The sequence below is a fragment of the Salvia hispanica genome, chromosome 2 (assembly GCF_029641045.1).
Source record: "Salvia hispanica isolate PSC_SH4W2 chromosome 2, Shi_PSC_v1, whole genome shotgun sequence".
Classification (NCBI taxonomy): Eukaryota; Viridiplantae; Streptophyta; class Magnoliopsida; order Lamiales; family Lamiaceae; genus Salvia; species Salvia hispanica.
Window position 1 is genome coordinate 4237890 of NC_142693.1, and position 16468 is coordinate 4254357.

The window sequence follows — 16468 nt, forward strand, 5'->3', positions numbered from 1 at the left end:
TTGAAGTTGAAGGTTCTTTTCTTTTCTTAGAAATTTTCGATGTAGCATTGAGTTCTGATTTACGTTGATTAAATTGTGTAGAAGTGATCGTGTACAGATTGTTTTCCATGATACCGCGACAGATATAAGAACCATCTTTCTTAATAACGCAATTGTCATTAAAAGAAATCGAATATCCATCATAAGACAATTTAGAAACTGAAATTAAATTTCTTCTAAAAGAGGGTATCAACAAAACATTCTTCAAAATCAAAAATCTATCACTAGAAAAACGTAAATAAACGTCTCCCACTGCAACGGCCGCCACTTTCGTAGCGTCGCCCAGCTGGACCTCTATCTCACGATCATGTAGCCGTCTTGTCACCTGCATCAAGTCAGGATCAAAACATATATGATCAGTTGCTCCAGTATCAATAACCCAAGTATGAGTAGATGTCAAAGCCAAACATGACTCGACTACTAGAGCATGGTGCATACCTGTAGCCTTGCCCTTTTTAGGACAATCTGGCTTCCAATGACCTTTCTCTCCACACTTGAAGCATTTTCCAGTTTGCTTCTTGTCACCCCGCTGTTTCTTCTTTCCCTTAGCATTGTTGACTGCTACTTGGTTCGGTGCCTTTTTCTTTCCTCTTCTAGCCTTAGAGCCAGAGGAATTAGGCGCGATACTCATCATAGCTACTTTAGCTTGAACCATAAGGTCCTCCGCCGACTGAAGTTCAGTCAGCAACTCTGCTAAAGTATAATTCCGTTTGTTCATCTCAAAGTTGAGCTTGAACTGCTGGAAGCTAGGGGGAAGACTCTGAAGGATTATAGTAACCTGGGACTCGGGATCGATCGTCCCTCCCAATACCTCAATCTGGTTGAGGTGACTCATCATCTCGAGGACGTGTTGCCTCACAGACGAGCCTTCCTTCATAGACTTCGTCATGATACTCCGAAAGGCTTGAGACTTAGCCGTTCGATTCTGAGTACCAAAAAGATTTGCGAGATTTGTCATGATCTCGGCGGCAGTTTCCATGGCAGAATGCTGATGCTTGAGTACTGATGACATAGAAGCCAACATGTAGCACTTAGCCATCTCATTCGCCTTATGCCACCGTCTATGCGCATCTCGCAATGCTTGGCTGGCACTAGCAGCCGGGACAGCTGGGCGTGGAGTAGTGAGTACGAACTTGTACTCTTCTGCTGTGAGAACGATATCCAAGTTTTGTTTCCATTCGATGTAATTTTGGCCTTCGAGTTTGTTTTCTTTGAGAATGGCAGAAAGAGGATTAAAAGACATCTTGACGAATTTTATTGCACTGCAAACAGAAGATTTTACTATTTGTCATAAACTTATGTAAGGAAATTGAGTAGATTAACCATAAAACTTTTCAAAATCTTACAACAGCAAAATTAATAAATTGTATCCTCCTCAGGAGGTTAATACGCATTATAATTTCGACAATTTACTGGTCACAACACCGACATATCAATAGCTTCCTCCTCTGGAGGTTGACATGTCAAATGCTTCCTAAGCACGACCACCTGGTTTAGCATTACAGTATTTTATTTCTACAACACACTCCCATAACAATGTTCATGTGTTGATAACAAAATCAAGCTATCTCATAAATTCCGATTGAACCCTGAAACTCGCAATTCCTTAGGATTATTGTCCCTACTCTGTAGGTGGCGATAATATTAGGAATCACTTTCTAGTTCACTCTATTCATTATTTGAGAAGTCCGCCCTTATGAACTTACTGTTTTCGTAGGATTATTGTCCCTACTCTGTAGGTGGCGATAATATTAGAAAATCAGCTTCACAAAATTTGGCAGTCCAACCGATGGAGACCATATATAAACCATTAGTTCATAATTATCGCTTAGATATTTGGGTTATGGTTTTAATTAATTATCCTTTAGCCTTAAGGCAGATTAAGACTAATTAAATTCTGTTGGTATTTAATTTACTGGATAATTAAATCTTTTATAATCTTTAATATCTTAATATAGAAACTATTAATCTAGAATTTAATTCTCATTCATGTCTTACTATAAGATATATCTAAAATAAAATACATTATTTATAATCTTAATTAGACATGAAAAATCAAATTCATATAATTTCCAAGTTCAAGATTAGGAAGAATATCAATTATATTATTTAATGTATTCTTATATATATCATATCTTATAATAGATTCTAGATATATATTATAATTAGGAAACTATTAAATTATTCTTATCTATATCATCTAGGATATAAAATATTCATAGATATAGAAAATAATCCAAATATTCCTAAAATCTAGGGAAATCTTCCCAAAATGTTTTATTTCATTAAATAATATTATTTTTAATGATATCTATTAATTAAACAATTAAATAATCATTAAAATAATCTTTCGTCAATTTCTAGAGATTCGAGGTTGGCACGAATCTACACAACGAAGATACGAAGATATCCCCGGAGATTCTCGCCGGGACGGCGTGTTCGCCCCCCGACGACCGCCGGAAAACCCGCGCCTTACGGCGCGCTCTTCCTTCTCCCTTCTTCCTCCCGGCGGACAACCGCCGAGATTTCACCCTCCGTCGTCGTCGAGCCAGAAGGCGCAGCCAGAGCCACGACCTCCCGGCGATCTCCCACTGCCCGACGAGCTCGCGCGCACCAGCAGCCGGCGGCTGCTCTCGGTTGCGCCTCGCTAGGGCTGGGTCGGCTAGGGTTTCGGTATTAGGGTTAGGGTTAGGGTTTTGCGAAGAAGACCGGCGCCTCGGTGGTTCTCGGACGAGCCACCGTGCCAGGCTTCCTCCGTCCGACGCGTCTGGTGCCGCCTGGGCTCGCGGTCTCGATCGGCGGCGCGCGCGAGCCCCTGCTCGCATGCGCGTCGCCGCGTGATCGCACGTCCTCGGCTCCTGTCGCGTCGCATCGCGTTTGATCGGGGCCGGCTAGGGTTTGGCGGGCTTGGCCGGTGGCGCGCGCGAGCCCTTGCTCGCCGGCGCGTCGCCCCATGCCCGTCGCCCTCGGCTCCCACTCGATTGGCAACCCTCTTCGATCGATCATAGCGCAATTCGTCCCGGCGCAAGCGCCGACGAATCGCACATCTAGTTCGTTCGAATAATTCAAGTTCTATGATTCGAATGTTCTTGAGTTCAACATGCATAAACATAAAAAATAAAAACACAAGAACATGCTTCGTAATCAATCAAGACATGCATACATGAATTTCGCGAAATTTAAATCCAAATAATCAGAGCCAAAGACTGGCTCTGATACCAATTGTTGGTGCACGCAGCGGAAGAGCATGTAAATAAATCACATAATAATCAGATCTATTTAGCAGATTATTTAGACAAAATCTATTCGCGTAATTATCACATGTATCATGCTCATAACTTGAATTAATCATGCTTTAAGAATATTGAAAACCTAAAACATGCTTTTCTACGGAGTAGAATAATACCTAATTAATTCTCCAAAGAATTGAAGATGGCTAGCGACTTCTCCACGTGTAGCTTTAAGTACTAGACCACAAATCTTCTCTCTGGTTCCCGAACTGTACTCTAATATCAGTGTGGGCTGATCTTACTAGAATACTAGGACTTAAATAAAGAAGACAGAAGAAATCCTTTTTGGAATAGGACTCAAATTCGAAATCTCCTACAGCTGGGAGAGATCGAAATTTTCGAAAATTGCAATATGAGATATTGTGTATTTTCTGTCTCCTTTATTCTCCTATTTATATTAAGTTCCTTTTGGGCCCAGACAGGGATCTATGGAAGGCTTTGGATATGGGCTCATCCAATTTACTTTTTACTAATTAAATTGAACCCACAATTTAATATAAGTTATAATTGGAATATTACGAGCAGCCACTACAGAAGTAATATTGAACTCTCCCCATCCAAATCCGAAATTATAAGTAATCCGGGTTTCCGTTTATCTTTCATTTCCCGTGCTTAAGATTAATATGTCCATTAATTAATTAATGTCTGCTATTGACTTAATTAATTAACTTCTTATTAATTCCAAGAGTGGACTTAGCATGAAACACTCATTTATTATTCATAGAGTAATCATACTCCAACTAGCTAGGTTCCGAATAATAAAACTTAGTTTCGCGCTCCTCTTGAGGACATTATCAAACGAGACTCACCTCGTGCACGATTCAATATAATAGCAATCCTAGCACCGCTAGATATCGATCACCACTGCCCAATATATCAGGATAATTGGGCTACGAAAAACCCGCACCATTTGATAAGTCAAAGCAATGCATAATCAATACCGTATGCTCAATGCTAACCTACATTGATTAAGAAATAAATATTTATCAAGACCTCGCCTTTCAGTAGATAGCCCAAGGCAAGTCTTGCTGTTAGATCCGTTCAGTGCTATACCACACCAATGTCATCTTATTTCAGTAAGGCTTAGAAATATACGGACTGACATTGCAACCTTTCTCGATGGGTAGTCTAATTCCATCTAGGTTGTGAAATTCATATTTTTCTTTGTTTAGAACTGACCGTATTACCTTAAAGTGGACGACGCCCACAACCGGTCTACTAAAACAAAGACTTAGACTTTGTTAAGTTAACTTATACATTTAAACATGCATTAACATCCATTAAATGTAAAACATAACAACATTATGACAAAAATAATCTGTTTTATTCATTGGAAAATAAAATAAGAGTTTTACAGTATTCAATCACTCGAAACGTGATTTCTAGTATACAAACTCTAACACGTGGGTCGTCCCCAATCGGGGTTCGGCGACTACCGGCCCAATATGGACGCGATCAACAACCCTTCTCAGCAATATCAATCCTCCCAATTTCAATACACCCAATCCCCTCTATCTGAATATGATAGATTCACGTGGGAACAGTTGATGGGAACACTACCAGAGACCCCGGTGTCTGGTACTCAAGGTGGCCGCGGGCGAAATCAAGGCGTTGAGGGGCGAAACGGCGGCGGAGGTGGGCGAAATGGCGGAAATGGTGGGGGGCGAAGCGGCGGCGGTGGTCGAAGCGCCGGCCGCTGAGGAGAGCAGGGCACCGGAGGAGGTGGCGGCGAAAGTGGTTGGCGAGGCGGCGGACGCGGCGGCGGCGGTGACGGTGGCGACGGCGGCGATGGCGGTGGCGGTGGAAGCCGACGGTCGACCTACTATTGCTATGAAGAATCCATTGTTGTAGCCAGAGCCTGGTATGCGGTCACGACCGATTCTATAGTCGGTACGGATCAGACCGGCGTTTGCTTTTGGAATCGCGTTCTCGATGTGTACAACGAATTAAAACCAGATGGGAGCGTCGAACGTACAGCTAGCCAGGTCCGGAAGAAGTTCGGAAGGATTACTAAAGCGTTGAAGAGGTTCAATGGCATATACGAGACCCAACTCCGCCTTGCTGAGAGCGGCCGCACAGAAGCCGACGTACGAGCGTTGTCGTATCAGTTGTACAATACTGAATCGTGGCCGAAGTTTACCTACTGGGACGAATACCTCGTTCTGGGTGACTGCCCGAAATTCAGGGTCCTCGTCGACAAAGATCCTGTCTCTGGGCCGAAGCGGACTAGACTGGGCGTCACCGGCAACTACAGCAGTAGTAGTGACTCACGCGCCTTCGACCTGAACGATGATGCTTCGGAGGAGGAGCCCCCCTCCAGACTCTCTCGGCGCCCACGTCCGCAGGGCCAGCGTGCCGCAATCCGGGAATCTAGAACCGGCTCTCAGTTCTCCGCTGCGACCTCTATTGCAATGCCCTCAACACCGCGGGCGGCTTTGGCTCATACCCTAGAGGTGCAGATGATGAAGCAACTTCAGGAGAATTTGGCCTTGTACGAGAAGTCAACTGAACCGGAGACCAGGAGATTCTACTACGACCTCATTATTCGACTGAGGTCGAAATTGGGATGGTCCGAAGGGTCGCAGTCGGGCGGTGCCAGCGGCAGTGGGGTCGGTGCAAGTGGCGGTGGCGGTGCCGATGATGTGATGGATGACGATGATGACACCGAGTAGTCGGGCGGTGTGCGTCATTTTTTTTATTGTATTTAAACATTGCCGTTGTATAATTTTACCCTATCTATAATACTACGACAATTTGGTTTTAATTTTTTTTAGTAATTTTTAAAGTATGCATTTTTTTTAAGTATGCATTTTTTACTTATTATATGCATATAATTTTTATTCTAGGAATATTAAAATATTCCAAAAATGTATAAAAATAATTTTAATTGTTGAAATAGAAAAAAAAAAAAAAATGGTGGCCCGGAGGGCCACCATTGTAGTGGCCAAGTTTTAAGGACAAGGACCAAGTTTGTTGGGCATGTCCAAGAAATAGTGGCTTGGGCATGCCAAGAGAGCCACCATTGTGGACACTCTAAGGCCCAACATTGAACATTTGGACTTTGACTTTATTAACTTGGGTAGGCCCTAGTTTGTTTAGTTATATCCTCAATTCTTTTTCCGAAGTCCAACGATAGACTTGAGATTTGAGAAGATGCTTTCGTAATTTCTTTCACAACTTGCTGTCGTTCCCACATTATCTTTATACTTTCGTGTTAACCAAAGCATTAAATGAAAATCAAAACTCCTCTTCATTGTCATCAACACCCATAGCTCCTTTAATTGTACTAATGATAAAAAAATTCTGCACCTGAAAATCAATATCATTTCGAGCTCAATTAAAAAGTAGAAAAAGTCAAAATATTATGATCCATTATTATAACTTTTCGTTTCACTTTTTATTTATAAAATCAAATAATTTTTTAAAATAGTACCGAATTAAAATAACTCTTTAAATGATAGAGGAACGATAGTTTTTTTTTAATCAATGTTAAAATAGTATGTGATGTGATGTGACAGATGCTACTAATCCAATCCAACCACAATTGTATTTTCTTGGTTTCATGTTTCACATTTTATCAAAATATACTCTCTCCGTCTCCTAAAAGATGTCATACTTTTCTTTTTAGTTTGTCCTAAAAAAAAATGTCACATTTCCTCTTTTGGAAAAAGTTCCTTCTCACATCAATTATAAAGTTATATTTTTTCTCAATCACTTAATACACAAAATAACATCTCCCAAGTATGACATCTTCTCAGGGACGGAGGAAGTATCTTTTTTTTTTATTTTTAAAAAAGTTTTGAATACCAAAAATGAAGAGGAAGAAATATTTTAAAAGTAAAGCCAACAGTTTATCAATAAGTCAAAAACATAAAATAGAATCCAGAAAAATGAAAATAACAATAATTCAATACCTTAACACCCAAAAAATCTCAACGTAGAATTTATTTAGATCACAAAATATCTAAATGGAAACCAAAATTAGTCTAAAGGTAATATATTTCCTAACTGAAGTTGGATTCTTTTATATCAAGGTTTCCTAATTGAAGTTGGATACTTTTTACATCAATGATCCCAACATGTACAAATAAAGCCTTGATTAAACCATTGATTAAACCAATGATCCCCAGAAAAAAACATTGGTTTGTTGAATCAATGAGCATGGATTCTCAATACTGTTCTCAATGAGCATGAATCAACGAGCAAGGATTCACTCATTCTACATATGTTTGTACATCACACACTTTTCTTTTTAGCTTATCTCACGAAAGACGTCACATTTCATTTTTTTAGAAAATGTTCCCTCACACTATTAATATAAATAAAATATTTTCTCTCTCCATCAAACGCACAAAACAACATTTCATAAAATTTCATTTCAGTATACTAAGTGTGCCATCCAACATCCATTTTTGGGAAGGAGTGAATACGTAATAAAAAAGTATATATCCGTTGAAAGTGAAATACCAGTCAAAATTCTCCCGAAAATGCAAATTACAAAATCGCACTTATAAAGAAATGCAGATTTTTCGATTAAGTCAAATGCTTGTAGCTTTATATTCATTATCCCTCTTTCACATTTTCACAAAATAGTGCAGAGGGTGCTGGCAATGCCCCCAATGCTGAGTCCTGCTTCAAGAGCTGTAAGTGCATACTTCCAATTGCTCTGAGATGTATCAATTGAAAGAGAAATGTATTAATAATACTATAAAAATTCATTTTATTGATATACATGCAAGTGTAACACCTTACATAAAATAATTTTCTATACCTATAATTTCTCGATCCAAAAAATCATATTAAAACGAAATATTGTACTTACCCAGTTTGAATTTGGTGGTTCTGGATCAATTGCATTTTGGTGATATATGTATGAATTGTATTGGGTCATGTGCGAATTATACACGTGGACATGTTGCAATGGAGGTATGCCATGTGTTGGTCTAATCCATGCCTGCAGCCACAAACAAGATACTTACCAACTACTCTACTAGTAATATATGTTCACTATCTATGAGAAAGGAACAAAATAAAATATAAGGAGAGGAGAGGATAATCTATCACTCCCTCATTCCAATATTCCATAGTGTTTCATAGTAGTGGAAACATTTCTTTCCGGTACGGTAATTAAGACAAAAATGTGTAATGTATTAAAAAAATAATAATAAAGTAGGAGAGAGAGTAAAATAAGAGAGAAAGAAAAGTAAGAGTGAAAAAGGAGAAATTACTCTATTATTATAGAATGCCCAAAATAAATAAAAAAAATGACTCTACTACTATGAAACGAAGAGAGTAGTATAAAATTCAAATTGAATATTAGTAGTACATGTTGTGTAAGTTACATGTGTAATTTTCCCAATCAAATGTGTGTGCCGGACTGTTATTACTACATCAACACGAAAATAACATGACACAATAAGGTCGAACCCAGATATGATGTGGTAAAAATCCATTGGTACGGACACAGACGTGATAACAACAAGATTTAATTCGTGCTGACACGAGAAGATGTAATAAAATTTTCATATGACACATACTCCTACGGAGCCCAAATTCTAAAAGTTCTAAACTAATACTCGAATAAAGCACAGTTGATGAGTAAACTAAGAATTGAAATAATTAAGTAATTGACATAATAATATTAATGATGATAGTCACACGAATTTGACACGACCACAACATGAATCGACACGTAAAATTGTGTCTTCATCGTGTCGACAAGCTAGATAAGGGAAAGGATCTTAAAAGGTTTACACTAAACTACATGTTCATGTCGTATTTTTGTGTCATGTTCAAGATGATTAAACAATTCTTTTGTGAGTAATTTTTACAACCCCAGTTCTATCAAATAGTCCGATTTCTCTCCTGAGACCGTTACAAATTTTTAGAGTGGCATCTAAATTATTGGTATATTTAAAGTTACATGTTTTTTTAGATGAATCATTCCAATTATGCATTTTCAAAAATGAAAATACTAGTCTTTCTTTTTTGTTTGAGGAAATATACTTTTTATATATTTTTTTTTTGTTTGCTCTATTTTCTTTTTTAATATATTTTCTCTACACTTAATACATAAAATAAATCTGGATGAAATTTTGTACTAATAATAAAATGCTTCATTTAAAATGGGACGCGGGAATATAACATCACTATGTAATGTAATCAATTAAAACCAACATTACCTCATGAATTGGAACCCCCGGCGCATGTGCAAGCGCCGGATCTCTCACGGCCTGCAATAGCGTATGATTGTCCAAAAACTGAGTCCGGCCGCCATGGTTATGCTGGCACCGGCCCGTCTGGTAGCAAGCCCGGCACAGATAGTACGAGTATCTGGGATTCTTAAAGCACTCGACGCAGGAGAAGAATGTTCCGGGGATGAATTTGTTGCAGCAGTTGCAGAAGGGGCGGCCGCTCTTAATGATGTAGTACAACGTCATGACCTCAAAGAAGTCGAGAGTGCCGTTGCAATCAACGTCGAGCATGTTGAAGAAACAATCGTTTTGCATGTAGGGATAGCCTAAGTGCCTCATGAAGTTGAGGAACTCGGACAGGTTGACTCGTTCGTCTCCGTCTGAGTCCATGGATCGGAAGAAGTCGGAGGCTAATGCTTGGACTTGTGGAGAGCCGGCATCGTAATGGGCTCTTGCGATGTCACGCAGTTCCTTCATTTCTCTCTGTTTGGATCACGAATATAAAATTTATGTTTATTTGCCAATATCTAGAAAGAAGATTGACTTACAAAATCAACAACTAAAGTGTATTTTATTTTTAACTGACTAGTTATATTCTTAAGTCATGGTAAATAAGCTACATTAAAACCTAGAATGCATATAGTCATATTCACACAACTATTGAGACTAAAATATGCATTTGGGATAAGAGTTCATTAGTACAATTTATAAGTTTGGTTAAGAGTGTTTTATAGATATATTGAATTTTGAGAAAAGTTTCAATAAATTAGTTTAATTTAGAGCTGGGCTTTTATCAAAAGTTTTACTTAATTATATTATGAACTTTGAGAAATTGTTTTAATTAATTGTATAAAAGGCTAAATTTCAATTACTTTATGAGAAGATTGACGTACACAATCCATAGAGCTTTCATTTGCAGGCATTGGGTTTGACTAATGTATTTCATAGGTCATGTAAGAAAGAAGATTTTGGTGTAACTATAGTAGATGTGTAATAATGACAAATTTTACCAAAGAGAAAGTATAACTATTGTCATTTGTTATCGGTCAATAAAGTTATTGAATAATATCTCAAAATCTTCATATTGACGTGATCGCTAAAATTCATGTATCAGTGAAATGAATCTTGTTATAAAACGATCGAAAATTAACTATAAACTTGATATTAATACTGTTGATGACTATAATTAAACAAAATTTCAAAGTTTAAGGAATAAAATTAAAGAATTTCTCAAAATCCGGATTATAATATTAACTAAACAAATTCCGGGCTATAATTGAAAGCATTCTCAAAATTCAGCCCATAAAACAAATTAAATGAAAGTTGATGCTTTAAATTACCCCCCAATACTTGTCACTAGTTTTCTTTTAGATCTGTACACCAATACTTGTTGCACTTATTTGCACTTATTTTTATTAATCGACCTCACATTCTTTTAACTTTATTCAATTCATAATTAATTGATTATAAAACTAGTAGTACGTGAATGTATGACCATATTTCATTAACTTTTTCTATCTTCTTTCTTTTACAATTTTTTTAAATTTGCTGAGTCAACTTTGTTTTTTAAAATTTATGCTGAGTCAACTTGTGACGTACATTTTATGGAAGACGGAATGAGTAATAAAAATCCAGGCTAAAAATAAAATGGAACACATCAATAGTGCTGTCAATGCATATTAACAGCACTATAAGGGCCCACAATTTTAAAACTTTTAGATGTATATTAACTAAATTTAAGAATTTGAATTAACGCATGCTGAAATTTAACCAATTTACCTTATCCATAATTCATTCTCTTCATTTCTACATTTGAAAATTACATATATTAATAAAAATTACTCCCTATGTCTATGAATAAATGTCTCATATTTGACTGGCTCGGGGTTTAAAAATTGTTCGATTTTGTAAAGAAAAATGGATAGAAAAAATTTATAAAATATGAATCTCACTTTTATATATAAATTTTACAATAAAATATTAGTGAAATGAGTTACTGGAACGAGGGTTGCACATACCAAAAGTAAAATAAGACATTTATTAGAGGACGGATGAAAAAGGAAAAATAGGTCAATTAATGGTGGAGGAAGGGAGTAAAATATTTAAAATTTGTTAGGTTTTATTCATATTTCGTCACTAACAAAAATATCGAATGAACATAACAAGATTGATTACCTTATCTTCAGCCGAGCCATCCCTGAAGTGCATGAGCAGCGTGTGATGATCCATCATGTGCTGCACCTCGTGCTCATGCCACGGGCCGGCGCCACTGCGATGGCAAGCGCAGCAGAGATCATACGTGTCTTCGCCTCTTCCCAGGCAAAGGAAGCAAGAGAAGTAGGGCCCCACCAGCAGCTCCTTGCAGCCGCTGCATTCGGAGATGTTCACCTTCTTCTCCATGTAGTGAAGGCACAGAAACTCCTCGAAATCGAGGTATCCGTCGCCGTTCTTGTCGAGCTTCTCGAACACGCCCTTCCTGCGCAGCCACGGGTCCACCGCCTTCTCGAACTCCCTAAGGCTTATCTTCCCGTCGCCGTCGACGTCGAGTTTTGCGAAGGATTGTTTGATCGAGTTCTGCTCGGCCGGGCTTGCTCTGTCGTAGAAGGATCTCGCTATCTCTGTCATTCCTTCCATCTCTCTCTCTCTCTATAATTGGTTGGGTGGTGGAGAATATCTAGTCCTCATTTACTACTACAAATTAGTCTACTTGATTGAAAATTTGCAATGATATTTTGTCTGAACTAGTACAAAACATTAATGCAATTTGCCTTCTTGTCTAAGGTCTTCGTCGTCACTCGTCAAGTGTATAAATCAAGTACTATAATGAAGAAAAGTATGAAACACAATTTGTGATATTTGAATTGGTAATTGAATTTGCTATGTCTGGTAGCTCTTATGAGGTCTTCGTCAACGTCAAATGTAATATGCATGAACAAAATAAATACCTAGTATTTCCTCTGTTCCATAGTTATGGAGGCATTTCTTTTCAGTACGGAGATTAAAAAAATTATTTTAGGTGAATTAAGTAAAGGGAGAATAAAGTAGAAAATGAAAAAGGTAGAGAGATGAAAAGAGAAAAAAGTAAGAAAGAGTAAAGTAGGTGCGGAAAAATATGTTGACTTTTACTAAAAAGGTAAGTAACTTTATTATTATGGGACGTACCAAATTGGCAAAATGAGTATAAAACACAATTTGTGATATTTGTATTGGTAGCTCTCAGGAGTCAAGTCGATTCACGTTGACACGTTGACCAGTCCGCCAAGCCCACATGCTCCGCCTCCAACCAGCCCAACTCCAGATGATGGGCCACATCATGCCCTAGAGCCCATCGACCACCCACAACACGCACACCCGTTGCCAAAAAACCATCTGAACTGCCTTTGAGATTATGTCTAAAGGCAACTGCTATGGTGTGAATGACGGATACACACAAAAATAACGAGTACAAGGCAAAACATAAACAAGATCCGCAATTAAACTCAATGTAGTAGAACAATTCTCCGAAGATGTCTAATAATCCTCTCAACGAGCTCTATGGTTTGCACTGATTACAAATTATCTCTAAATACATATTAGTACTATCTTTTTGGATGCTATTAAGTTGCTAACTAGCTTAATTTGCAAATTTTGGCATGCAAACTGTATTACATAAATTTAGTTCACTCATATTTTATTATAAAATTAATATATAAAAGTAAGAGTCATTTCACTAGAGTTTTCTAGCTAATTTCTCTTTTACAAAGTCAAAGCATTTTTTAAAATATAAGCTGATAAAAATAGAACATTTATTGCCGAACTAGATGAATATAATGGTGTAAGGTTTGATCACACAAGGAAATTGGATATGATTTTTATGAATGTAAAAGAAGTTGTAAGAATTTAGAAGGAAGTATTATTCACTCCGTTCATCCACGGTTAAGTGTCTAAGTTTCTTGTTTCGTCCGTCCACGATTAAGGGTCGCAAGTTTTCTTTTTCGACTTTAATGACGGTCAGGGAGATATTAAATATTTAAAGCGGAAAGAGGATAAAGTAAAAAAAAAATAATACTATAATAAAGAGTCGTCTCTTACTTTAATTAAAATGATGTCTTTCACACTAAACATACGCATCAGAAATAAAAGATAAAGATTACATGAACAAGAAACGAAGTAGTCCAATCAACATTCACGTACAATATCATTAATATAAAGAAATGCACTTTTTTTTAGCCCTTTTCTATTTGAATTTATCTGGCTCTCACATATTGTTACATAATAGTGCAGAGGCCTACGGCGTTGGAAAAGGTCCCGACTTTGCATGCTATGTCAAATGCAGTATATGCAGCCTTCCTTTTGCTCTGAGATGCATCAAGAAAGAGCAATGTGTTAATCAAGTTGAGTTTCATTTTTTATATTATGCTTGCATATTTTGATGTATCATTTTCATAAATCTAATTTTCAATATGTATAATTTCTCGTACCAAAATTCACATAAAACAAATTTTGCACACTTACCCACTTTGGGTTTGATATGGCATCTGTGGATCTATTCCCTGCCTGCAGCCACAAACAAAAGATATATAATTACCGCCTATAAAGTGGGAAAATGACAGCATTATTCACTAATTAATTCGAATTGAATATTACTCCCTCCGTCCCAGATAATTCGGGACATTTTGACTCGACACGGGTGTTAAGAAATGTAATGGAAAGTGAGTTGAAAAAGTTGGTGGGATGTGGGTCCTACTTTTAAAGTATTAGTTTTAATATAAAATGTGAGTAGGAATGAGTTAGTGGAATATGGGGTCCACTACCAAAAATGGTAAAAGTGAAGTGGGACAAATTATGTGGGACAGTCCGAAATGGAATACTTGATCGAATTATCCGGGACGGAGGGAGTATATCTTGTGTGTTTTATTATTTTTTCTCTAATGAATTCAAGACTAATATCATATTCGAAATGAATACACCAAATATATTGTTGATTACGTATTTCATTTTATTGCAAGTCATTATCTATATTCATTGGTAACAAAATTATTATTTGGAATGGAATTTTTGCAAAAATAAAATAAAATAAAAAAATCACCTCATCAATTGTTACGCGTGACATATCTGCAATCGGACATCTCATAGCCTGCAACAACGTATGACTGTCCAAAAACTGAGCCCGGCCGCCGTGTTTATGGTGGTACCTCCCCGTCCCGTAGCAATCCTTGCAGAGATCGAACGAGGTTTTGGGATTCATAAAACACTCAACGCAGGAGAAGAATACACCGGGGATGATTTTTCCACAACAGTCGCATTGAGGGCAGCCGCTCTTGATGATGTAGAGGAGCGTCATGACCTCGGTGAAGTCGAGGGTGCCATTGCCGTCTATGTCGAGCACGTCGAATAAACTAGATGTTTTCTTGTAGGAAAGGCCTACTTCCGTCATGAAGGCTAGGAACTCTGACAGATCGACTCGGCCGTCTCCGTCCGAGTCCATGGCTTGGAAAAACACGGTTGCTAATTCTTGGACTTCAGGAGAGCTGCCTCGGTGAAGGGCTATTGCGATTTCGCGAATTTCCTCTATTTCTTTCTGTTTGGATTCATGTTACAACAACTTCATTAATATCCTCACACAATTAATGGAGTATGTGTTAATTTAATGGTACGTGAGTTTTATTTTTATATGTTACTCTCTCTGTCTACTAATACAAGGGCCTAGTTTGATTCGGCATGAATTTTAAGAAAAAATGCGAGTGATATAAATATAGTAGCATAATAGGTCCATTGCAAAAATAGAATTTCTTCTATCTAAAAAAAAATCTCATTTTATCATTCTGGGATGTCCATAAAAAAATAGCCTCAGAGCTAAAAATAGAAAGTTTATCTCTTATACTTTATCCATCTTTTAATCCTTTTTTCTTATATTACCGATTTTTCATTGAAACTCGTGTCATAAAAAATGAGACTATTTTTTATAGACAGATGGAGTATAAAAGCAAATGAGACATTAGAATGATTATTCATGGAATGAGGAAGTACTTACTAGTTTTAAAATAAAATCTGTAATCCTAAGTAGAAAAGCGTAAAAAAAGCTTCTCGAAATGGTAATATGAAACATTAATTTGTGCATGAGTACCTTGTTTTTAGCTTTTTCATCCTTGAAGAGCTTGATGATACAGTGATGATCCACCATGTCCTCAAGCGAGTGCTCATGCGACAACTCAGCGCCACTGCGATAGCACGAACAACATAAGTCGTACGAATTGGCGCCTCTTCCAACGCAACGCAAGCAAGAGAAGTAAGGGCCCGCCGGAAACTCACGGCAACCGTCGCATAAGGGTATCGGCACCTTTTTATTTACGATGTAGTAAAGGCACAGAAACTCGTCAAAATCGAGGCACCCGTCGTCGTTCAAGTCGAGCTTATTAAAAAAGAACAAGGCCACCACACCGTCAGTCGAGCTCATCGCCTTCTTGAACTCTGCCAGGCTTATATTTCCGTCGCCGTTGACGTCTATTTCGGTGAAGGATTGTTTGATTGATTTCTTATCGGCCTCGCTTTCCCTCGCGTAGTAGGATCTCACGATCTCTCTCATTTCTTCCATCTCTCTCTCAATCTTACTCTTTTCACTTACTCACTCACTTTTGAATGAATGTGTGGTGAAGAACATTTTTTAATAGACTTACAAAATTTGTCCACTTGCTGGAAAAATATGCGGGTATACTCGTTCCAGTTCACATTGAATGTCTTATACTCCATCCGTTCAATAGTAATAGAGTCATTTTGCCATTTTGGTACGTTCCATAGTAATAGAGTCATTTCCCTTTTTAGTAAAATTCAACACATTTTTCTACACCTACTTTGCTCTCTCTTACTTTATTCTCTCCTCATCTCTCTACCTTTTTCAATTTTCACTTACTTTTGTCTTTACTTAACTCACCTAACACAATTTTTCTTAATCTCCATGCCGAAAAG

General features: G+C 37.6%; 2 protein-coding genes across 2 annotated transcripts; both read right to left on the minus strand.

The window, feature by feature from the left end:
* Positions 1-7673: 7673 nt before the first annotated feature.
* LOC148931442 (uncharacterized) lies at positions 7674-12217 on the minus strand. Its single transcript, XM_089064424.1, has 4 exons — positions 11699-12217; positions 9512-10006; positions 8152-8283; positions 7674-7995 (listed from the first exon to the last, which is right to left on the minus strand). Exons 1-4 carry the CDS (start codon positions 12155-12157, stop codon positions 7912-7914), a joined length of 1170 nt encoding a protein of 389 aa, XP_088920550.1. The 5' UTR covers positions 12158-12217; the 3' UTR covers positions 7674-7911.
* Positions 12218-13554: 1337 nt separating this feature from the next.
* Positions 13555-16174, minus strand: LOC125224464 (uncharacterized). Its single transcript, XM_089064675.1, has 4 exons — positions 15630-16174; positions 14592-15083; positions 14018-14059; positions 13555-13860 (listed from the first exon to the last, which is right to left on the minus strand). The coding sequence occupies exons 1-4, from the start codon at positions 16095-16097 to the stop codon at positions 13771-13773; spliced, it is 1092 nt and encodes a 363-aa protein (XP_088920801.1). The 5' UTR covers positions 16098-16174; the 3' UTR covers positions 13555-13770.
* Positions 16175-16468: the final 294 nt, after the last annotated feature.